This window comes from Eretmochelys imbricata, chromosome 1, assembly GCF_965152235.1.
Source record: "Eretmochelys imbricata isolate rEreImb1 chromosome 1, rEreImb1.hap1, whole genome shotgun sequence".
NCBI classification, from domain to species: Eukaryota; Metazoa; Chordata; order Testudines; family Cheloniidae; genus Eretmochelys; species Eretmochelys imbricata.
In genome coordinates, this window is record NC_135572.1 from 258,317,832 (window position 1) to 258,341,729 (window position 23,898).

The window sequence follows — 23,898 nt, forward strand, 5'->3', positions numbered from 1 at the left end:
CCAACCAGTTATGCACCCACCTTATAGTAGCTCCATGTAGGTTGCATTTCCCTAGTTTGTTTATGAGAAGGTCATGCAAGACAGTATCAAAAGCTTTACTGAAGACCAGATATACCACGTCTACCACTTCCTCACAAGACTTGTTACCCTGTCCAAGAAAGCTATCAGATTGGTTTGACATGATTTGTTCTTGACAAATCCATGCTGACTGTTACTTATCACCTTATTATCTTCTAGATCTTTGCAAATTGATTGCTTTATTATTTGCTCCATTATTTTTACCAGTACAGAAGTTAAGCTGACTGATCTGTAATTCCCTGGGTTGTCCTTATTTTCTTCTTTATAGATTGGCACTATATTTGCCCTTTTCCAGTCTTCTGGAATCTCTCCCGTCTTCCATGACTTTTCAAAGACAATCACTAATGGCTCAGATATCTCCTCAGTCAGCTCCTTGAGTCTTATAGAATGCATTTCATCCTATGATGACTTAAAGACATCTAATTTGTCTAAGTCATTTTAAACTTGTTCTTTTCCTATTTCAGTCTCTGATCCTACCTCATTTTCACTGACATTCACTCTATTAGATGTCCAGTCACAACCAACCTTCTTGGTGAAAACTGAAACAAAGAAGTCATTAAGCACCTCTGCCATTTCCACATTTTCTGTTATTATTCCCACCTCCACATTGAGTAATGGGCCTACCCTGTCCTTGGTCTTCCTCTTGCATCTAATGTATTTGTAGAATGTTTTCTTGTTACCCTTTATTTCCCTAGCTAGTTAGATCTTGTTTTGTGCCTTGGCCTTTCTAATTTTGTCCCTACATACTTGTGTTATTTGTTTGTATTCATCCTTTGTAATTTGACGTAATTTCCACTTTTTGTAGGACTCTTTTTTGATTTTTAGATCATTGAAGATATCCTGGTTAAGCCATACTTCCTATCTTTCCTACACTGTGGGATGCATAATTTCCTACACATGCATAATTGAAGGGAGAATTTTCTTTAATCTCTGCTAGCACTCACCTCTGACTGAGAAAAAAACACATGCCATTAAATACATTAAAGATTGTGACGGTCTTAGATAGTATGATAACAGGGGCCATATAAATAACTTAGATATCTGAATAGCTAAACTTTCTCCTACAAGAAAAATAAAAATACACAATAAAACCAAGAGCAGTTTCCAGCTTAACCAGTGGCAGAGCTTCCATGGGACCAACTTTCAGTGTATAGTAGAAGCAGGATGTGGAAGAATTGTTTGAATTGATTCATATCCACCAGGTCTCCATTTTTTATCCTCTCTTCATTCCTAACTAGGAACTTCAATTTGATGTGTGTTCATTTAACTATCCTACTGAAACAACAAGTAACATGACCATTCTGATTGACTGTCTTGGGGTACTAATATATGGATTGCATATGGGGAGGCTTCATTGTTTTTGTGGTAATGTGAAATTGTGACTATCACGTCACTAACATAAATAATTCATTGTTTTATATGATAAAAATATATATTAATAGAAACAGTATAACTCTTGTGTGGTTAATGGGGAAACCAAACCAACCTGTTTTTAAACAGAATAAATTTTATATTGATAAGACCAGTATTTTGCCTCCACATTTAAGCTTCTGAAATTCAATATATATTTTAACAAAAGTCTAAATGCATAGAGTCTTAATGCTGCTTTTTAAAAATTATTTTGTGACACTCTCATAGGAAGTCAAACCAGTAAGCCATCTTAATGACATACTGTGTGAGGTGGTATGTCTCATCATAGCAATGGGTCAATAATGCCACGAAATTCCAAAAGGCGCCAGATCTCAAAGAGATTCAAACATTTATACTTTTTTTATAATACATTTTTCAACAAAATGCACATCTCTCGGGTGGGGGAAATTGGATGAGATTGTGGTCTAGATAATTTACAATGGATCTGCCTGGAAAGTAATAAATGTTGTTTGCCCACTATCCACAGGTACAAATATTATAGTCTCAGAACAGAGTGTGGTTGTTCAAAGTGTCAAAATTTGTTCTTAGTTATGCAAGGTGAATAGAGAGGCTGGAATAATTGTTTAATTATTTGAAAATCTGGACATGCTCATCCTAATTGTCAACCACTGCCTGATTTTAACGGAGCACATTATCATCTCAGTTCATGTGGATGTGTGTGTGTAACTCTCATTAGCATTGATAGGAGTTGCACAGCTAATGGCCAGCGCAATGAGATGAGAATTCTATCCCTTAGCGTGTGTCAGCTTTTACATATGTTTGCAAGCTGGGTTTGACCTGACCTCATGCAGGAGGAATCTCATTGAAACACGACTGTTTTCAGTAAGTAGTCAGCCTCCATAAATCATAAGCACAAAACTAAAATTTAAGATATAAAATACCGTGCAATGCCAGTCTTTATATTATCTTATGAGGAATACTACCCACCATGAACATTTTGAACCATCTTTAGTTATTTCTTAAAAATACCACGGAACTACTATAAAAGCTTTAGAAACTAACAAATTTATTTGACCATAAGCTTTCGTGAACTAAAGCTCACTTCATTGGATGCATCTGATGAAGTGAGCTGTAGCTCACGAAAGCTTATGCTCAAATAAATTTGTTAGTCTCTAAGGTGCCACAAGTACTCCTTTTCTTTTTGCGAATACAGACTAACACGGCTGCTACTCTGAAACCTATAAAAGCTTGTAAACTTTCTGGATTATATAACGGTATAGTACTGTTCCCTAGTCACTGGCCCAACCCTGCTAGACTTCTCAGAGATCCCATGATTTCTCTATACCATAAGGCAATAAAGGCTGAAGTTTCTTTTATTTTTCCATACATTTGTGTTCTTGCTCTGTTGCCAAAGTGCTGATTCCACCAGAACCTGTCAAATTTTATCAGCCAGGCTTGGTCTCAGCCAGGATGTGCTTCTGGAAAAGAAGGGTCAAGACCTTTGCTCTCTCTCTCCTATGCCCCTAAATTATACTAACAGCTTTCTTTTTCTGAGATAATCAGTGGATCTCATCAAAATTATAATCTTATCCAGACTGCCCCATTATTCCTGCATTTAATGCTTGCCAGTTTCAAAATGGTTAACTAGTTTTTTTATCAGCTGACTCTGTTGACTCAAATACAGACTTTGAAGCTAACTACAATAAATATGATACTCTAGCTTGTTTAATATGAAATCTGATAAGCTTGAACAAACAGAACTAACTCTAGAGATCTAAGAAAATGCTTCCCATTACTAAAAATCACGGTAGGTACAGAGGTCAACATATTTGTGTCATGAGTACAGATGTCAGTGGACGCATAATACCAGCCTTATACCAAATTTAACCCCAGTCCTGCAATCTGAGAAATACAGATGTCAGCGATGGGGACATGGGTGGTCATGCCTACTGGCTGGAGCAGGAGTCAACCTAGTGGTTAGAACAGGAGTCGGTAGCCAGGAATAGGAGCCCAGGATCAGAGCTGGACTCAGAGACCAGAAAACCAGAGTCAAGGGTCAGAGCCAAAGTCAGGAATCGGAGTAGAGGGTCAGAGCCAGGTGACCTGGAGTGAGGCATTGCAGGGGCAAGGCTGGGGCCAAGGCAGGAGCAGGGCTGAAAACAAGCAGGTACAGGAGCTAATGCAGCTGTGGGCAAATACTTTGAGCAGCCATTGGACAAATGCTGCTGCTGTGCTTAAGAGCATACCTGTTGGTTCCTTCAGCTAACTGTGATTCATTTACAAATCCTCTGTTGCTCAGTAGGGAGGTGTAGCTCGCTGGTCCCAGGTTCAGCTGCGAACCCTAATTCCTGACAGCTCGCCTGGGACCAGTGAAAAGTTCCTAGTATATCTACCATATGGATATTCTATTCTAGTTCCCAGGATGGGTCTTCCAGACCATAACCTTCCCAATAACCAAGTATTAGACTTTCCCTCAAACTCACCTGGAGTCAGGGATTTTTTGAACTACATACTCATCTTGCCCCTTGATGGATATGGGTGTGGGCAGGGGATTGGACAGGCAGGGAACAGGTTCTCTGTGCGTGGCTTGAGAAGGGAGGTATGGAACATGGATTAATTTCCAGTGACTTGGTAAGCTGTAGCTTGAAAGAGACCAAGTTGTTCTGTTCTATGATCATGAAGAGCCCTATGCATCAGTGATCCAGTTTAGCTGAGGGGTGGATGGATTTAAGGTTCTGGAATGGACACCCAGATCTTGTCTCCTATTGCAAGGTTGGGAACGTCTGGATGGCCCTCGTTGGCATGGCATTTATAGGCTTCCTTAGAGGTGCTTAGGTGCTCTTGGAGCTCTTGTTGTATCTGATGCAGATGGGTGACCAGGTCCACTGCTGTGGATACCAGGGAGACTGTGGGCATGGAAGCGAGGATGGAATCTGTAACTAGCATAAAACAGGTTTTGCTGAGTGGAGGCATGGGTGGAAATGTTATAAACGAACTCTGTGTATGGTAACAAGGGAAGACAATCGTAGTGTTGGTAATTTAAGCATCAGTGGAATCATTTTTCCAAGATCTGGTTAACATGTTCTGTCTGCCCATTGGGGTGAGGGTGATATAAGGGACTCCACACCAAGGATCTTGAAGAAAACCAGGAAAAAATTGTGGAGCTTGGACTTACACGACACCAGAGGGCAAACCATGAAATCGGAAAACAGTTTCCAAGAAGAAGCTAGGGCGAGAAGGAATGAAATGCTCCATCTTGGTTAGAAGATCAACCACAACCAATATCACCTTGCAGCCATAGTAATTCTAGTATAAAGTTCAGTGATACAGTGGACCAGGGTTGTGGCAGAATGGGCAAGAGCTGGAAGAGTTTGAGTGGCTTGGAGCATGGCTTCTTGGTCCAGGAGTAAAGAGTGCAGGAGTTTATGTAATTCTGGACATCAATGCATAGGCCTGGCCACAAGAAGCTTCATGAAATAAGGTTCAGGGTTTTAGCTTGGTCAAAGTGGCTGGTGAGTGGTGTATCGTGACATAATTTTAGAATTAAGAGGATAAAGTGTCCTTCTGGAACATAGACCTGTTCCTTGTAACCGACTGTCCCGTCCCTCAGTTGAAATTCTGAGTTGGTGGGGAAACAGTGGTATTTAAGATCTGACAGAGGTGGGTGCCAAACAGGTCATGAGACAAGAGAGATTGGATGGAGGACATCAGGCTACTGTCCACAATACCACTAATAAAATTAGATGATTTAAGGACCATGGAAGGGGGTTCTGAGTCCGTTACGAGGTATTCATCTTCACAGGATAGGGCATACACCTTCCCATTTCTTACCCTTGAGCAGTAGAACACCACGAAGTTGAACCTGGAAAAGAATAGGAATCAGCAAATCTAGTGTTGGTTAAGGCACCTGGCCATGGCAGAGGAATTCCAAGTTCTTGTGGTCTGTAAGAACCTACACCAGAAACTCAGCTCCTTACAGGAGATGGTGCCATTCCTTAAAGTCTGTCTTGATTGCTAGTAGTTCTCTATCCCAGATATTGTGGTTCTTTTCTTCTGGGGTTAGTTTACAGGAGTAGAAAACATGAGGATGAAGTTGATTATACATGCCCCTTTGCTCAGATAGTTTGTTTCCAATGGCAAAGTTGGATGCGCTGGTTTCTACTATAAATGGACCAGGTAGAGTTGGAGTGGACCAGGATGGGTGCTGATGTAAAAGCCCTCTTCAAGTGGTCAAAGATGAGTTGAGCCTTTGGGGACCAGAAGGACTGAGCTCCTTTCCGGAAGAGTGCCATCAGCGGAGCTATCAGAAAAGTTTCAAATGTACTTCTAGTAAAGGCTGGCAAAGCCTCAGAACTGCTGCACCCCACCATGTGTCCCTTGGTCTGTCCAGTTAGAGATAGTGGATACCTTGCAGGGCCATGGTTAGTTCCCCATGGGAAATAATATTACCTAGGAACTCGATCATATTCTGATCAAATTCACGCTTTTCTAATTTTTCATAGAGATGATTCAGATGAAGCCTCTCCATGACGTGGCACGCATGTTGATCATGAAGAGTCTGGTCTTCAGAAAACATGAGGCTATCATTGAGTTATACAACAAGAAACTGATACAGCACCTCTATATTTATATCATTGATAAAATGTAGGAAGGTCACTGGGGCGTTGCACAGTATGAAGGGCATCACCAGATATTCCAGTGTCCATACTGGGTGTGAAAGGCAGCATTCCACTCATCCCCTTCCAAAACCAGAACCAGGTTTTAGTCTCCATGGAGGTCTAGTTTGGTAAAAACCCTGGCAGAGCGAAGTTGCTCAAAGTATTTGTTGATAAGCAACAGGGAGTACTGATTCTGGATGGTTATTTTATTCAACTCCCAGTTGTCCACACAGTACCACAGAGAGTCATCTTTCTTGGCCACAAAAGAAGATGGGACATAGAAGGACAGATGATCCCCTTTTCCAGGTTCCCTCAGAGATAGACTCTGAGTGCCTGTCGTGCTGGTTCAGCGAGAGAGTAGATACACCCAAAGGGAGCCTCGGCTCTGGGCTGAAGGTTTATAGGACAATCATAGCACCAACGAGAAGGCAGGACATCAGCCTTCTTGCTGTTGGGGCCAGCAGGGACACCTTCAAGCTGGGTCCCCCTGTTCCAAAGTCTTTAGGGTGGGGCTGGACTCACTCAGAGGGAGAAACTCTAATCTACAACTGGGCTCAGGACTGCTGGAAGTACAGGGAATTAAAATGCACCATGCTTGATCCCCAAATGATGTGGGGATTGTGTGTCACAAGCCATGTGATGCTAAGAATGATTGGAAAGTGTGGGAAATGTACCAAACCAAACTGAAAGGACTTATGATGACCCTGATGGGTGGTGACCTCCAAGGGTGACCTCCTGTGTGACTGGGCCTAAACGTAGGGGAGAACTGTTGATGGTCTCCATGCAGTCATGGCCTTATGCAGTGTCAGAATCTTGTGTTTTAGGGAAAATCCTAGGTCCATAAAATTCCTGGAGGCACCAGTGATTCCAGGCTGAGCTCTGTCATTGGGGATGTCATAGACAGAGCAGGAGCTGAAGGTGTGTTGAGCATTGATTAGATGCCATCAAGGTGCCTGAGGACCACTGTAGGAGCCATGAATGGGAGCAAAGGGGAAGTGCTAGCCTCACCCAGATCCCTCTACTGGTGCTGGAACCTGGCATTTTCTCTACCATCCCTTTGCCATACAACTCAAGGCAAAGTGTCTTGGTCCTCTGCAGTAGAGGCATAGCCCTGATGTCTCATGTTGATCTTTCTCTGCATCAGAGAGATGGAGTCAGGCTGTGTCCAGTTGCATGGACTCAGGCTGTGGGTGGGTATGGAAGGTTTTCTGACCGATGCCAAGGAGCCACTTCTTTTCTTGTTGGCATGCCCACAGGCAGTTGTCTATCTTAATGCGAAAAAGGCATCCAAGTTGGTCGGAGCTTCCGCGCCCACAAGCTTGCCTTTGATCTTGTTGTTCAGATGGAGCCAGAAATGGTAGCACTGTGCAGCTTTGTACCACTTGGTGTCCGTCACCAGGTGCTGAAACTCCGTAGCTGATTGGTTGGCATCCCAGTCTCAGGGTCTGGAGCATAGCTTGTGCCATGAATGTTCAATTTGAGTCATCAAAATTATTTCCATGACGTAGACAGAATTCTTGAATTGGCCCAAAAAAGGGCTGTATTTTTCCCATAGTGGAGAGGCTCAGACCTGCACCTCCCTGGTCAGCAAACTGATGATGAGCCCCACTCTGGTATTTACCCAATCCATGGGGTAAATTCGCAGGCATAATAGAAACAGGAGCCGACAATGGTTCAGGAAGTCACAGAACTTTCCATGGTGTCCATCAAACTTGCCTGGTAAATGAATCTTCAGTTTTTTAAGGTCCTTGTGCCAGGCTTGACTATGTAAAGGCAGTGTCTGCTCCTGCATAGTGCTAATCTGGGTTTGTAAATTCTGCAAGGCAGCGACCAACACCAACAAAGGGATGTTAGTTTCTGTGGCATCCATCCTGGAAGAGGAAGCTACCCCAATTTTGGTTTTGGGCTGCGCAAACTGTCAGAGACCAGAATGTGGGTGGTCATACCTAGTAATTAGAGCAGGAGTCCAGCCTAGTGAAGGACCTGGAGTCAGTAGTCTGGAATAGGAACCTAGAGTCAAAAGTCAGGAATTGGAGCTGAGGGCCAGAGCTGGGTTACCTGAATTGAGGCAAGGCAGGAGCAGGGCTGGGGCCAAGCCAGGAGCAGGAACTAATGCAGCTGTGGGCGAATGCGTTGAGCAGCCATTGGCCTAATGCTGCTCCTATGTTTAAGAGCACACCGTTGGTTCCTTCAGGCAGTCTGGCCAATCAGGTAATTCTCTTGCAAGCCAAGTGTGATTCAGCTACAAGTCCTCTGTTGCTCACTAGGGAGGTGAAACTAGTCTGACCCAGGCTCAGCTGCAAGCACTAATTCCTGACAACAGGTGTGCCCTTATGCCGATGACTTCAGTGAGGTTCTGTGTGTGTCCCTGCTACCAGAAACAATTGCAGAATTGTGGTCTACATTCAAAGAATAAAGGCCTCTTTTATAACTATAGAATTTATACACTACACTGTGATCTCAGTTATGTAGGTGTAAATCACAAGTGACTTCACTGAAGTCAATGAAGTTACAGCAGTATGAGAAACTGGTTTATGTGAGATCAGAATCAAGCCTTATTATACTACTGTATTTTCAAATATTTTTTTCCTTAGGATGTAAAATTTCCCACAGATTGATGATATTGGACATCCCAAAAAAGAACCTTGGATTCAAACTTCTCCAAAATACAGGAGAAGGTTGGATCAGGATCTGAATTTCATAGTTAGCCATCCGTCTATAAGAGACAAAACCAGAACCCTTGATTTAGTTACCTCATGTTCTGTGAAAAAGTTTGAATCCAGAACTAACCTCAGGTTAGGTTTGAATCCAGAACCCAGTTCCGGTCCATCCTTAAGTGAATCAAAAGTTTGATTTAAATCTTCAAATCTTAACCAAAACTTTTCTAATCTCACCATAGATTTAATACCCACTTGTCCCTTTCTTTTCTAGTGCACTGAAGTCTCATTAACTATACTACATAAAAAAATTATTTTTTTACTACTGTTAGGGAGATTAAACAAGAGGAAGAGCCAGATATAGATGTGTGGGAGCTCCTGAAGAATGCTAATCCCAATGAATATGAGAAGATTGCATTTCAGTATGGTATCACTGATCTGAGAGGCATGTTAAAACGTCTGAAACGCATGCGCAGAGAAGAGAAGAAGAGTGCAGGTATGACTTCTTGCGAGAGAGGGTGAGGCAAAGTCTGTGAAATATATGGGGACAAGCTCTAACCTGATTTACACACAGTGAAACCCCCACTCAAGTTGTACAGGGAGTAAACCAGAGGCAGGTTTTGGTTCACAGTGCTTAACATAAAAGCCACATACCATTCGGTATTTATCACTAATGTCCTGTGTGCCAAATTGCGGTTCTTAATTGAGCACAACTCCCATTGACTTGCAAGGGAGTTTTGCTTGGTTAAGGACTGCGAAATTTAGACTCTATGTTAGGAGTAACACTTTAGTATTCCTCAACTTTAATAATCTAAACATCTTATTTGCTCTTCGTCATTTATTTTTGTACTTAATTTTGAAACTTCGCTCAGCTTCACTGAGATCCTGGCTAGTGCGCAAACATTCCTTTGGGTGCAGGGGTAGGCTGATTCAGGACTGTCCTTCCCCACCCAAGATGCTTAGTAATGCAAATGGTGCAACTTATGTACATGCACACAATTCTGTCCAAGGTAACTGTCTGGCAGGTGCTTGTATACCGGGGCACTTCTCAGGTTAATTCCAGATACTTGTGTTGCTCCATTGGTTCCTCAGAGAATTCCCCTTGTGTCAAAGATGTCTCTCTCCCAGAACACAGGTCAGGAAGCATTCCCAGAGAAAAGGGAGCATGGCCAAGGCCTTATTGTATCCCAGTGATCCCTATCTATTGGATCAGTCCACTGGGGCCACTGGCAGATGGATGTAAGTTAGAGCAGTCTTTAAAGTGCTCTAACTTATGCCAGAGACTGGAGAAACCCCTGGCCAGTAACAGTATTGCGGGACCATAAAGATGATATAAGGGCCATCTTTGCTCAGTCTCTCTGGTTCTGCATTGAGCACAGTTTGGCCACACCAGATATTCTAGGCCAATAAATCCAGAAATAATGTACATTTATTTAACTATGTCGAGTACTACCAGAAGTAAAATAAATGGTTCTGCTGCTTCAGTCTTGCTTGGAAATTTAAAATTATCTACTGTCATTTACACAATCAGAGATCCATTTTTTTTCCTTGGCTGTTAAAAGCAATTGGATTTAAACTGTCCCTTCGTACTATAATATGGTTCAACTCTTCTAACATACAAACTCATAATGAATGTTATAGAAAAGGTCATTCTCTCACTCCTATTTACCTTTTCATAAAACATAAACAAGGGGACAGTCCATGTAAATGAAGAGCAACATATTTACAATTAATAAATAGAAATACTTATGGTATTTTTTTAAAGATAGCATTTAATTAATTCGTAGAATTTATTGCCAAAAGATATTATTGAAGTGATGAACTTAGTGTGATTCAAAAAGGGATTAAGCATATGTCTGAATAAACTTGCTCTAAACTGGCACAAAAATTTACATACAACATCAAATCTCTGCTTCTGGATAGAAGTCAGCCACCAAATTCCTGAGGTCAGGGAGAAGTTACCCATCTCCATCACCATAGCCATGTTATTGCACAATTGACTTTTATGGGTACTGTTTCTCATCTGATGAAGCATCTGGCACTGGCCAGTGTTGAAGGAGAGAGTATTGGACTAAATGGGCCTTTGATCTGTACCACTATGGCAGTTCCTCTGTTCGGTGGAACTCTATCAAAGGGGGAGAGGCAGGTGGAGCCATGCAGGGAGAATCTTCAGCTCCCCTCCCAGTCCTGGTGCAGGAGCAGTGCTGGGAATCAAAACAGGAACTGCAGAGTTGGCAGGAACAGCTTCACCCCAGCTACACATAAGGACATTTGAATCTTTTAGCAGGAAGAATGGGAAAGGAATACAAACTGCTCCAAGGGGTGAAGGACTAGGATGTCCCTCAGCACCTGCAGCAACTCTGATTAGCTGCCTTTTCTATTCTCCCACTCTCTGGGGAGAGGCTGCCTAACCAATGAGGTTTTTTCTGCTGCTGGGGTTTTCCTTGCAGACCTGTAGGAGAGTCTGAAAACCTATAGACCTTGGGGAAAATCTTTAGCTTTGGCAGATCTGTAGAGACCTTTCTTCTCACCCCCCACTAATTGCACTATAAACTGAGTGTCAGTTTCAGGGTAACTGCACCTGTATCCCCACCTCCATGGTCCACTCCAGGAGATCCCAGTCAAGTTTCAGGTGTTCAGCTGCCACCTGTCTCTGGGAAGGAACCCTGCTGCCACTCCCTTCTAAGAGGGGGTTTTAAGGCTGCACAACTTCCTGCCTTACTCTGTGATATTCCCAGCAAGCCAGTTTGCCTTACAGTCAGTGCCTGTGCATTGTTTTTTCTCTCTGTGGGCTATGAACAATGTATAGAAAACAGTTACAAGTTACCACACAGCTCTTGCTAAGCAAGCACATTTATTCTTAAGGTAAAAGCATTACAGAGAAAACATAAAAAACAATGGAAGTTCCTATGCGTATGCTAAAAGCTTATCAGAGGTTACCCGTCAGTTTTATGAGGCCCTAGTAAGCCAAAGTCTCTCCAATCCTTTTGCAAGGGAGAAGCCCCCTTTTCCCCCTTAAAAAGAAGGTCCTGAGTCAGCTTAAACACACCGCTTTTAAGCCAAAATGTTTGTTTTCTTTGTTTTCATAATCTCTAGAGACTCAGTTTGAACTGGAATATGTAAACCTCCCCAAGGGAAGATACCTTTCTGGAGGTGTTTACAACATGAGTGATTTACCTTACTCACCCCCTCCCACATACACACACAGTTCTAGTTCCTGAAGGAGCTGTGGTAACCCTCCCTCCTGGAGTAGAAACACAATCATACATATAATCCCTGACCCACAGTGATACATAAATTTAATACAATCTGCTCCCCCCAAAGATACTGCATGAGGTTGCAATTGCTGTCACACCGAGACTGACTACACTGAAATTAGTTATGAACAATTTATCTGTGGGAACATTTTCTTCACTTTCAATCCACTGGGGACATGTTCCTCTGAGTCTCACTTCTGCGCCTGAATATAAATAAAAACCCAAAGTGAAATTCTCTTGAAACCTCTAGGCTTTACCTAGCCTTATGTTTAAATGAAGTGAAACCATACATTTTATATGATTTTTATACAAAGCCACAAATTGGCCCAAAATTATAACTCAGACCAGGTTTTGCTTAAGCAGATTTGCAAACCTGAATGAATCCTTTGGCAAACCTCATTAGAGTTTTGAGCTTGTAGTGAAATTTGAAACTGGACTACTTTTGCCTGGTTTCAGGTATTTTTATAATGCTTTGCACAGTTCCACTATAAAAGGAACTGCAGTTTGCATATTCCAATCCGTTGAAACAATTTGGGACTTTCATTCACTCTTAGGCAAACCACAAAGTGCTCACTCTGACAACATGAAATTCAGTGGGAATTTTACCTAAGTAAGGACTTCAGGGTTGGCCTAAGTAGCAATAACAACAACAACAGAGAGTTCCATCGTAGTTAAGTTCATTATAAATGGTTCCATGTTATGTACTGTATCAGTCCCAGTTGGGTTTTGCATTATGCAATGTCCTTATAACATGCAAATTTTCATTTGTTTCTCCTCTTCTTTTCATACACCCTGCAACAGCTTTTTCCAAAATTCTGGATCCTGCATATCAGGTGGATAAAGGAGGTAAAGTAAGGTTTGTGGTGGAGTTGGCAGATCCAACGGTAGAGCTCAAGTGGTATAAAAATGGCCAAGAAATACGACCAAGTACAAAGTAAGTGATTTTTACTAAACACGTCAAATAAATTCCACACACTTTCTTGCTGAACTAACACATTGCATCTTCCCTTAACGCTGGATTTGTTTTGTGTAGATTTACCCATCTTGGTGACCAAGCTCACACCAACTTCTTTTGCAGACTGTTTATCATAATCAAACTACATATAAGTTATATGCACGCTGTAAAGGTGCCAGTGAACTACAGTTCAAAGAACAATCCACAGTATGCTTCAGTATTAATATAGAGTGTTCTCTGCATCCCCAGGAATAGAGAGGAATGTAAAATATATTCCCACAACAAAACATACTGAACTATACTCTGCCCTCTAATCTGTAAGGGATTGGGAAATGGTATGGTCAGAATTACTCTATAGCGGTTCTGCAGCGTGACTTGAAGGAGAGATGGCTGGCTTTATATACCAGACCATGCGTCATGTCACCGGGAGGGTGGAGAGGAGTCTATAAATTAGGGGAGTGGTGGTTGGGAAGATAGGGGAGGGAGCAGGTATGGCCAATGCTCCTTGAATCAATTATCGCTTATGCTAAGGTCAGCACCACTTATTATCTATCAAGGGATAAGGTCAAGGTGACCCTGCTCCCAGGAACAGCAAAATGTACTCAACTCAAAATCCCAGTACACTGCTTGTATTAGCCTGCCAAGAACATCCTTACCAGCAAGGCCCCTGTACAGAGGACTCAGTGAGTAGCTTTCCCTTCTCAGTATTAGCCGGTGCAGGATTTGGCCCAGTATTAAATGACCGCCATCATGCAGAAAGTCTAGGCGTTTTTTCTTTAATCCCTTAATCTGCCTTGACCAATTCAGGGTTCCACCACAGGCTGATTTGTGGACACCCATCCTGCAGATGCTGAACTGAAACCACCAACTCATTTCACACAGGCTGCAGAACCTCTGTCAAATGCTAATAAGTTTTGGTCATTACTGAGGTGAAGCAAATCTGAACCAGTGACATAAAGGTGAAATGCTCCATATCCTGTTACAACTCCCCTGAGCCATCTGGCCTACCAATAATGGTAACTTCTTCACCTCAGCTGTTATTGTACCTCAAAAACCTGTTAAGAGTGTCAGAATGAAGCCTAGGCTCCTGTTACTGGTTATTTTTACTTTTACTGGTCTAGGACTTCAGATACCCACTTTGTTCTGCTATCTTCAAGAGCCAGTTTACAATTATTTTTCCAAATAATTGTGGCTGGGATTTTCAAATGAGCCAAAGGAGTTAGGTGCCAAACAAGCCTATAGCTTTTCTTGCTACTGGATATTTACTACCACATCTCCATCCTTGTTAAGGCTGGAGAAGACCTGTCAGGCCACCCACTCCAAAGCCATGCACAAAACAGGCTTTCCCCCCACAATAATCCCTTGAACGTTTTGTAGCTAAAAGGAGAACAAAAGAGACCAAGTTTTTCTAACTCTGGGTTGCTCTGTGCAAATTCAAACAGGTACATTTTTGAGCACAAAGGTAACCAGCGAATTTTGTTCATCAATAACTGCACAATGGCAGATGACGCCCGCTATCATGTGACGACTGGTGATGAGAAATGCTCCACAGAACTGTTTGTAAGAGGTAGCGTACATCATCTTGCTTTTTAGTTTTAATACAGCAGGCCAGATCCTTAACTGTTGTAAATCAGCATGGCTCAATCTATTGGAACAATGGTGATTTACATCAGGTGAGGCTCTGGCCCAGGGTGTGTCGGTATATCCTATCCTCCCCATCCCCTACGATCTCTCTCTATCTCTTTGACAACCTTACTGATTCTTCTTTCCTCCACCTCTTAGTGTTTTAGTGGTAACTTCAGCGCATAGAAGTTTTGTGAAGCTGTGATCCTCTGTAGATTGCAACCTACTTTGGGGATCCACTGACTACAGTGTTAGCCTTCCTAGCAGCACAGAGATTTGATGATACTCAATAGACTCAAGCCAACTGAACTTTTGAAAATCATCACAAACCAATCTTTCCAGCTGTAGATTTAGGCCACTGACCTTAAGAGAAAACTCTACTTTCTCTCAAGAGCATGGATTGGTGGCTGGCTCTCCAAGTCTCCCTGCATTTGTGCTGTTAACATTCTTATTGGAATCACTGATGGTGCTAATGGTGCACAAGCAGGGAACTGAATAAAAGGCAAGCCTTTTGGTTAAAGCTGCATTAGAAAATTGAAGGGAAACTCCTGTTTGTAGGAAGAAAAATTACAGGAAAAGAAAAGCCATTTCATATATATCAAAAAGTTATTTAAAACAATAGTGACTAAAAACCCTATCAAATAGTTGTCTGTGTCCTTTTAAATTAATGTAGTACAAGGGTTGTATTCTTTCTTGCTTATTAAGTTGACTTGAGTTTTAACAAGCAGGGATGCATCTAGCCTATGAAGATTCAATACTATGCCATTTCCATCGCAGCGTATGATGAGAACATTGTACTCTGGGGGATGGAGGGCTTCTAGGAAAGTAGGAATGTGGATCTGCACTTAATCCATTTAGGTTAACACACTGTTTGTAAAATGGATTAAGAGGTAGGTTTTTCTTTTAACTGACTCCAGATCTTGCAATAACTATACCTGCTATTTGTACATGGGCCATCTTCTTACTGATTTCAAGTAGAAAAAAGCCGAAGTCTTAGCCAATATCTTAAGAAGATGATTGACATTAGAATTTTTAAAATATAATTATTTTCTGTACTATTACAATACATTTTTTCTATTTTGTTTAGTTCTGTTTCTGAAACATAAAACCATATTTTTTTCTCATCATAGAGCCCCCAGTGGTGGTGACCAAGGCCCTGGAAGACCTGAATACCTATGTTGGTGAAAGAGTAGAATTATCCTGTGAAGTATCTGAAGAGGATGCAAATGTGAAATGGTAAACCACTTTCATCCACCTCAGAGTAGATGCTGTTTTCTCCAAGAATGGAAAGTGCAGTGTCTTAAGGACCATTTAATCTTCTGTGTATATAATGTGAAATGTGACTAGAAAAGATCAGAAAATATTGTTTTTAAAAATACTGTGACAGCAATAGTATGTTTTTAGTTTAATGAATTCCTTAATGAATTAAACTAATAATAATAATTAAACTCCCTGAAAAAGCACAAGAGCAAATCCACACAGACACACCCCTAGAACCCCAAACAGGGGTATTCTATCTGCTACCCAAGATCCATAAACCTGGAAATCCTGGACGCCCCATCATCTCAGGCATTGGCACCCTGACAGCAGGATTGTCTGGCTATGTAGACTCCCTCCTCAGGCCCTACGCTACCAGCACTCCCCGCTATCTTTGAGACACCACTGACTTCCTGAGGAAACTACAGTCCATCGGTGATCTTCCTGAAAACACCATCCTAGCCACTATGGATATAGAAGCCCTCTACACTAACGTTCCACACAAAGATGGACTACAAGCCGTCAGGAACAGTATCCCCGATAATGTCACTGCAAACCCGGTGGCTGAACTTTGTGACTTTTTCCTCACCCATAACTATTTCACATTTGGGGACAATGTATACCTTCAAATCAGCGGCACTGCTATGGGTACCCGCGTGGCCCCACAGTATGCCAACATTTTTATGACTGACTTAGAACAACGCTTCCTCAGCTCTCGTCCCCTAATGCCCCTACTCTAGTTGCGCTACACTGATGACATCTTCATTATCTGGACCCATGGAAAAGAAGCCATTGAGGAATTCCACCATGATTTCAACAACTTCCCTCCCTCCATCAACCTCAGCCTGGACCAGTCCACACAAGAGATCCACTTCCTGGACACTATGGTGCTAATAAGTGATGGTCACATAAACACCACCCTATACCAGAAACCTACTGACCGCTATTCCTACCTACATGCCTCCAGCTTTCATCCAGACCACACCACATGATCCATTGTCTACAGCCAAGCTCTATGATACAACCGCATTTGCTCCAACCCCTCAGACAGAGACAAACACCTACAAGATCTCTATCAAGCATTCTTACAACTACAATACTCACCTGCTGAAGTGAAGAAACAGATTGACAGAGCCAGAAGAGTACCCAGAAGTCACCTACTACAGGACAGGCCCAACAAAGACACGTTCTTATCAACTGCTGGAAATGGCCCATCTTGATTATCACTACAAAAGGTTTTTTGGTTTTTTTCCCCCCTCTCTCCTGCTGGTAATAGCTCACCTTAACTGATTACTCTCATTATAGCATGTATGCTAACACCCATTGTTTCATAGAATCATAGAATATCAGAGTTGGAAGGGACCTCTGGAGGTCATCTAGTCCAACCCCCTGCCCAGAGCAGGACCAGTCCCCAACTAAATCATCCCAGCCAGGGCTTTGTCAAGCCTGACCTTAAAAACTTCTAAGGAAGGGGATTCCACCACCTCCCTAGGTAACACATTCCAGTGTTTCACCACCCTCCTAGTGAAAAAGTTTTTCCTAATATCCAACCTAAATCTCCCCCACTGCAACTTGAGACCATTACTCCTTGTCCTGTCATCTGCTATCACTGAGAATAGTCTAGATCCATCCTCTTTGGATCCACCTTTCAGGTAGTTAAAAGCAGCTATCAAATCCCCCCTCATTCTTCTCTTCTGTAGAACAAACAATCCCAGTTCCCTCAGCCTCTCCTCATAAGTCATGTGTTCCAGACCCCTAATTATTTTTGTTGCCCTTCGCTGGACTCTCTCCAATTTTTCCACATCCTTCTTGTAGTGTGGGGCTCAAAACTGGACACAGTACTCCAGATGAGGCCTCACCAATGTCGAATAGAGGGGAATGATCACGTCCCTCGATCTGCTGTTTCATGTTCTCTGTGTATATAAAATCATCCTAGTGTATTTTCCATTGCATGCATCCGATGAAGTGGGCGGTAACCCACGAAAGCTTATGCTCAAATAAATTTGTTAGTCTCTAAGGTGCACAAGTACTCCTTTTCTTTTTAATGAATTAGTTCATTTAAATCTTTTCTCTTGCCCTATGTTCTACAAAAGCTTCTCTTAATCTCTTCAGGATACTTATTCATGTAGCACTTGCTTGATATAGTATTAGCAATGGTAAATTTCATTAAGGAAGTAATATTTATTATCCTCTATCAGGTTTAAGAATGGTGTGGAGCTGACCAATGAACCTAGATCTCGATACCGACTTAAGGTTGATGGTAAAAAACACATTCTGATCATAGATGAAGCTACAAAAGCAGACAATGCAACCTATTCAGTGATGACAACGGGAGGGCAGTCAGCTGCTAAGCTTGCAGTTGATTGTAAGTACTGTACATCTTCCTATTTGTGCTTGAAATTTTACTCCTGTAACAGAACTAGTACACTATTGCTATTTGCCTATTTCTACGAGTCTACTGGGAAACCTGACCAACATATTTATTTATTTATTATTTGTATTACCGTAGTGCGTAGGAGTCCTAGTCATTGACCAAGACCCCATTGTGCTGTGTGTTTTAGAAACACCGAACAAAAAGACAGTCCTTGTCCCAAGGTGCTTACAATCTAATTATAAGACACCGGACAACAGTTGAAAACAGGCACAAGGAGGAGCATAACGATACAATGAGTATTGCTTATCATGATAGACAGTGATTCCAACTGATTTTTCTCATAGTGATTTTTCTAGTGCTAATCTCCAGGATCAGTGCATTGCATTCTTTTCCTTTGGCTATTATGGGGGTTAACAGACAATTAAGTAGGGCTGGTTGAAAAATTTCAGTCAAAATTGGGTTTTTGACAAACTTAAATTTTTCACAGAAAGTGTCTGCTTTTCTCAACATTTTTAACTTTTTCATTAGAAAACCAAAAGGCAATTTTTTTCACCCAAATCCAGAAAAAAAAAACAGCGTTTTTTTATGAAGGGTCAACATTTTCCATGGGGAGAATAAACCTTTTCCAACCAGCTCTGTAAGTATGAGTAGTGCTACTAGGAACTAGTTCCCTAATCCCCAACCCTTAGACTTGTCATCAGAAAAAAGAATAGAAACAATATTGAAAATACGACGTAGAAATACATGCAATTAACCTCCCACACTGGAGTTTTGGCAATATATCTTTAAAAGTGGCTAGAATATACGTTTTCTAGCCAAGCATATGCACATTTGCAGTTTACTGCTTTTTTACTTTAGGGCAAGTGTTGGAAATTATTGTAACATACTTTTAATCATTTTGTAAGTGTGTGTGTGTTTATGACAGAATATAATTTAGCAGAGTTCATTCTCTTTCTTCTAGACCTATTAAGTCCTGCAATGTTTGCGAACATGTCCCATTTTTGGTTAATCTATTTCAATAGGTCAAGATAATAGTTATCAGGAGTATGGCTGGCTGTGAAAATTATTAATATACACAAATTTTCATCTCTGGTTCACCAGTCTGAATCTGGTCCATGTTGCAAGTGAGAGAAAGCCACTACCATCTTATAAGTGATCACTGGTATATATAAATTTAAATTTGTGGTCTCACTACAATTACTAGTGGAAGAGATGTACCATCTGTCCTATGAAGGTGGTCCCTCATTGACATGTTGTTAAGGAAAGCATGCACAGTGTTTGCCCATTCCTTGCCTGTTTTGTGGACCAGAGAAGGAATTATGTCTCTTGTACCGTCACCCAGTCAATATGGCACTTTTCAAGAATACACACAATTAAAGAACTTCAGTCACTGTTACATGAAACAATCAAAAGCTAAATGTTTCACAGCTTAAGTAAAGAATGCATATCGGATTTGTATATATTACTAGTATTTAGCCATGAGAGGGTTTTTTGGTTAATAATCATAGGGGCGCTTATCTGATTTTCAGATTATGGCTGCTAGTAGCAGCTCCCAAATAAAATCATGAATGGTTATACAATATCAGCACTAATTTCCATGGTTCTCTTTTCTGAAGTGAGACCACTGAAGATAATGCAGCCACTAGCAGACCAGACGGTGAGGCTTGGGAAAGAAATCACCCTGAAGTGTGAGATATCTGAGAACATAGAAGGGAAGTGGTACAAAAATGGGCAACTTCTTTCAGCTAGTGACCATGTAAAGTTATATCACAAAGGAAGGTAGGCATTCTGAAACATGAATTGTAATAGTGACTGACCTCAGGCGATGCCAGAGTGTGAATTGCCCCATTGATATTTTTCCACCCCTCCCATTCAACCCCCTGAGAGATATTTGACCTCACAATAAGAGCAATATTTGTCAGCTACCATCTTCACTGCTGCTTCTCTATTTCAGTCAGTTTACTCAGACTGTTGATTAGCCATAATGGAATATTTCATGATGTACCTACATTCAAGGGATGCATTTTGCCTGAAGTTTCTGTATTGCACTCCTTGTGGGACATTAAGTAGCAAGATTAAAACAATTATTAAAACAATTATTAGAAATGATAGAGAAATTCCATTTTAAGATTTCTGTTTTACTGTCTGTTTCTATTCCATTTCCATGTATTGCGCACAGAATTCACATCTCTGCCAATACAAGTTATGTGCATTTATCAGGTCCCTTTGCATTTAAAATCTCTGGAGAATTAGTCAAATGTTCAGAATGGAATTCATTTACTATTTTCTCCATTTTAAAAAAAACTAAGAGCCAGATCCTCGACCACAATACTTTTCCTTTGCCCTGCACCAACACACTAAACCGGGTATCTGGGAATTCCACATGTGTAGGAGAATTCTTGGGTGGTATAATGCTACCATGTTGGCTCTACTCACTCTTCCACCACCCCAATGTAAGGAGCACCTTGGGACAAATCCCAGCTGCATAATAGACCCTTTTGTTGGCATACAGTAGAATAGCCTTGCCGTTGCTCTAACCTGTGGCCCCTGGCACCCTGGGCTCGGGTACGGGAGCCATAAAGGTGGTATAAAGCCACTTTTCCTGCACCTCTCAAGTTGGGTCCTGCCCTGAGCATAGCTTAGCCGAACCAGAAGACAGGAGCCCAAAAATATCTGTGTATTTCTGGAGAGTTCACCCAGGCATAGGATAGAGAGCAGCGTGCCTTGCTTACTCCCCTGCCACTCTGTTCCAGGGACAGAAACAGTAGAGTCACAAGGAAGGACCAACAAAAATAAGGCCTAGTTCCTGGGAAAGGGGCATCAAATTTTCTCATAGAGATCTAATTGCAACCTATAGGCAGTGGCTCAACACACCTGAGTAAAACAGATTACACTCCCTGTAGTTTTCCATTTCCATGATCAAACGGAAAACATTAAGAGCCCTAACTATTCCTACTTTCCTTGATGCCCTTCTCAAGAAAATCAAATTCTAATCACCAACAGTTTAATCAGCTAAAACACTATTTAGCATACAGTAGCAAAGATTTTTTTAGAGTCAGCAATCTGACACAAATGAGCAGACCTGGTGAACTTATAACTTGAGATGTAACAATAATTCTTCCTTTTATCTGCATAAAGTCTACAAAATATAACTTAAATGGGTTTCTTTTTTAATTTTTCACAGAATCCACAGGTTGGTTATAGGAAGCTCCATTGTTGATGATGAAGGTGATTACATGTTTGTACCAGATGCCTATAAAATTAACATACCATGCAGAGTACATGTCATAGGTAAGTGCATGACACATCTACAGTTTATAAAGTTTTCTTTGACCTGTGGAAAGTGAGTGCTGTGTGAGAGATCCAAGATTTTGGTCAGAAATTCTTCAGAACACAAATGCAATCTCCCATTAGCAAACCTGAGTTTTTACTTAGGCAAAATACAAGGGAAATAGTTAGAAATCATGATCTGGTTATGATTTGAGGGCCTGATCCAAAGACCATTGAAGCCACAAGAAAGATTCCCCTGCTGAATTTCTAAGTTTAAAAATAAGCAAGTTTTAAGAGTTTTCTTCAAACACTAGCTGCTGGGCCTCTAGGTAGCGTGCGTTACAACAGCAGAATGCAGCGTTATGTTCTTCAAAGTTTTGACTTTCAATCCCATTTGAATTCTGACACGTTTTGTCAACTGATTTGATACAGGAATAGTGGTACAGGTGCACTTTGCCCCACATACCAAGTGCATTAAGCAATCTATCGTTAATTTTATTCACCAAGATATGTTAAATCAGTTAAATACGTGGTTTGTTAATGAACCCAATTTTTCAAAGAAAAGTAAAACATCACAGTGACTGTCCCCTCAATAATGCCCTGTTAGCTGGGTTATGAATCCTAATATTAATAGTAACCATTGAATATTAGGGGTGGCTTTGTCAAACTGTACATCTTTAATATAATGTTATGTTACAAGAGCCATATATAACAAAATACAGGTATCAGAGAGAGAGGAGACAGGCTAAGAACAACAGAGAATGGCAGTGACCTATCAATGGCTTTGCTGTGGGCCTTTGGAGAATGTTTGGAGGTGGGTGGTGTAAGAAAGGTAATAGGATTGGTTGTCTTCCCCCCCACCACCCCCCCCCCAAAAAAAAAGATGGTTCAACTATATTAAAAATATCAGGGAAGCACCCAACTTAGAGTGTTTTGGACCACGTTTCTCTGCATTATATTGCACAATTATGCCCAGGTCATTGTACTTACCCAAATGTGCTTCTGAATGTGGCAGGACTATAATGAATTTGGCAATGTCTGAATTTTCAGATCCTCCTAGGCTCCACCTGGAAGGTCTTGGTGACGATAACACGGTGACAGTAGTAGCAGGAAACAAACTACGACTGGAGATCCCAATCTCTGGAGAGCCGACTCCAAAAGTTATGTGGAGTAAAGGGGATAAGGTATAACAGCTGGTGCTACTATATGGGTATTTCTGTAGTCTGGGGAAGGGCCTTTTTCACCAAAAATAGTTTTCAGCATAGTGAGTCAATCTGTTTTAATAGTTGTATGGCCCTTACCCTGGCAAAATAATGAGGAGACACTTGCTCAACTACATTGTATATCCATAATTCTGATTCCAAGGAGAAGAGTAAGCTTTATATATATTTATGGATTGTTGTTGTTTTCCATTTGGTGTTATTTTGAAACAAGGATTGGATAGCTAAAATCATGCAGCTGGATGAAATGGTCTTGCTGTACATACAATATAAAGGGCAGGGATGAATCGGACACAGCGTAGAGTAGCCTGCGCAATCCTCTCCTCTGCTGAAGTGCATGTTTCTGTTGGACAGAAAAACCCAATCTCCATGCTCCTTTGGAGAACTGAGCCAAACATATCAGATGTGCTATTATTGGAATGTAGACTGCTCTTCTCATAGATTCCTGGAAAAGGCTAAAAGGAACCATTATGATTGTCTAGTTTGCATAACACAGGCCTATAAATTCCTGCAGTTGAGGAAATTGTTCTTCCTGTAAACTAGCTGAACTGCAGCTACTCAGTACATTTTAAATAGCACTTGAATTGCATTTCTAAAGTGAGTTGCCTTATTAACCTACTCTTCTGATGCTTTCAGTTTCTATTTTGATGGGTTTTGGTTCACAGATTCAAGCCATCTGCTTCACAGGGGTTCACGCAGTCGGAAAATTTAAACATAACAGTCCAAACCACTAATGCTATACCTGGTTTTTGCATAATTTATGTAAAACTGCAAGGTTTTGACAAAAAGCCATAACTTAGCCCATGTTTGCAAATGTTAATGACCCTCTTGACAACTATTGGAGTTTCAAGTTTGTAGTGAAACAACGAGCCAGGCAAACTCCTTATGGTGATGCAATGCAAAACTTCACATAGATCTGTCTCTGGCCACATAGTTCCAAGAAGCCAAATTTATCATATTTTCCATATTTTCAATGCAGCATGCAGAGATAGGGACATATGGTTCTCATTGACTTCTGTAAGAACCACATGGTCAAATCCTTATGTATTCCTTAGTAAATTTTAATGGTACTGTCAAAGCTAAGAGTCTCTGAAAGGATCCAGTCATGATTGACCCATCCCTTATTTGTGTTGTCATTTTATTTATAGTAAGTGGTTGAAACTTTGAGCTTTACATTT

General features: G+C 41.2%; 1 protein-coding gene across 1 annotated transcript in view; it reads left to right on the top strand.

The window, feature by feature from the left end:
* Positions 1-23,898, top strand: part of MYBPC1 (myosin binding protein C1) — a 184,812-nt gene that overhangs the window by 127,013 nt on the left and 33,901 nt on the right. Inside the window, exons 13-20 of the mRNA XM_077832526.1 lie at positions 9,097-9,260; positions 12,823-12,955; positions 14,419-14,543; positions 15,730-15,835; positions 18,055-18,221; positions 19,847-20,009; positions 21,415-21,521; positions 22,551-22,684. Coding sequence (XP_077688652.1) covers positions 9,097-9,260; positions 12,823-12,955; positions 14,419-14,543; positions 15,730-15,835; positions 18,055-18,221; positions 19,847-20,009; positions 21,415-21,521; positions 22,551-22,684 — 1,099 coding nt within the window. The remainder of the gene's footprint in view (positions 1-9,096; positions 9,261-12,822; positions 12,956-14,418; positions 14,544-15,729; positions 15,836-18,054; positions 18,222-19,846; positions 20,010-21,414; positions 21,522-22,550; positions 22,685-23,898) is intronic.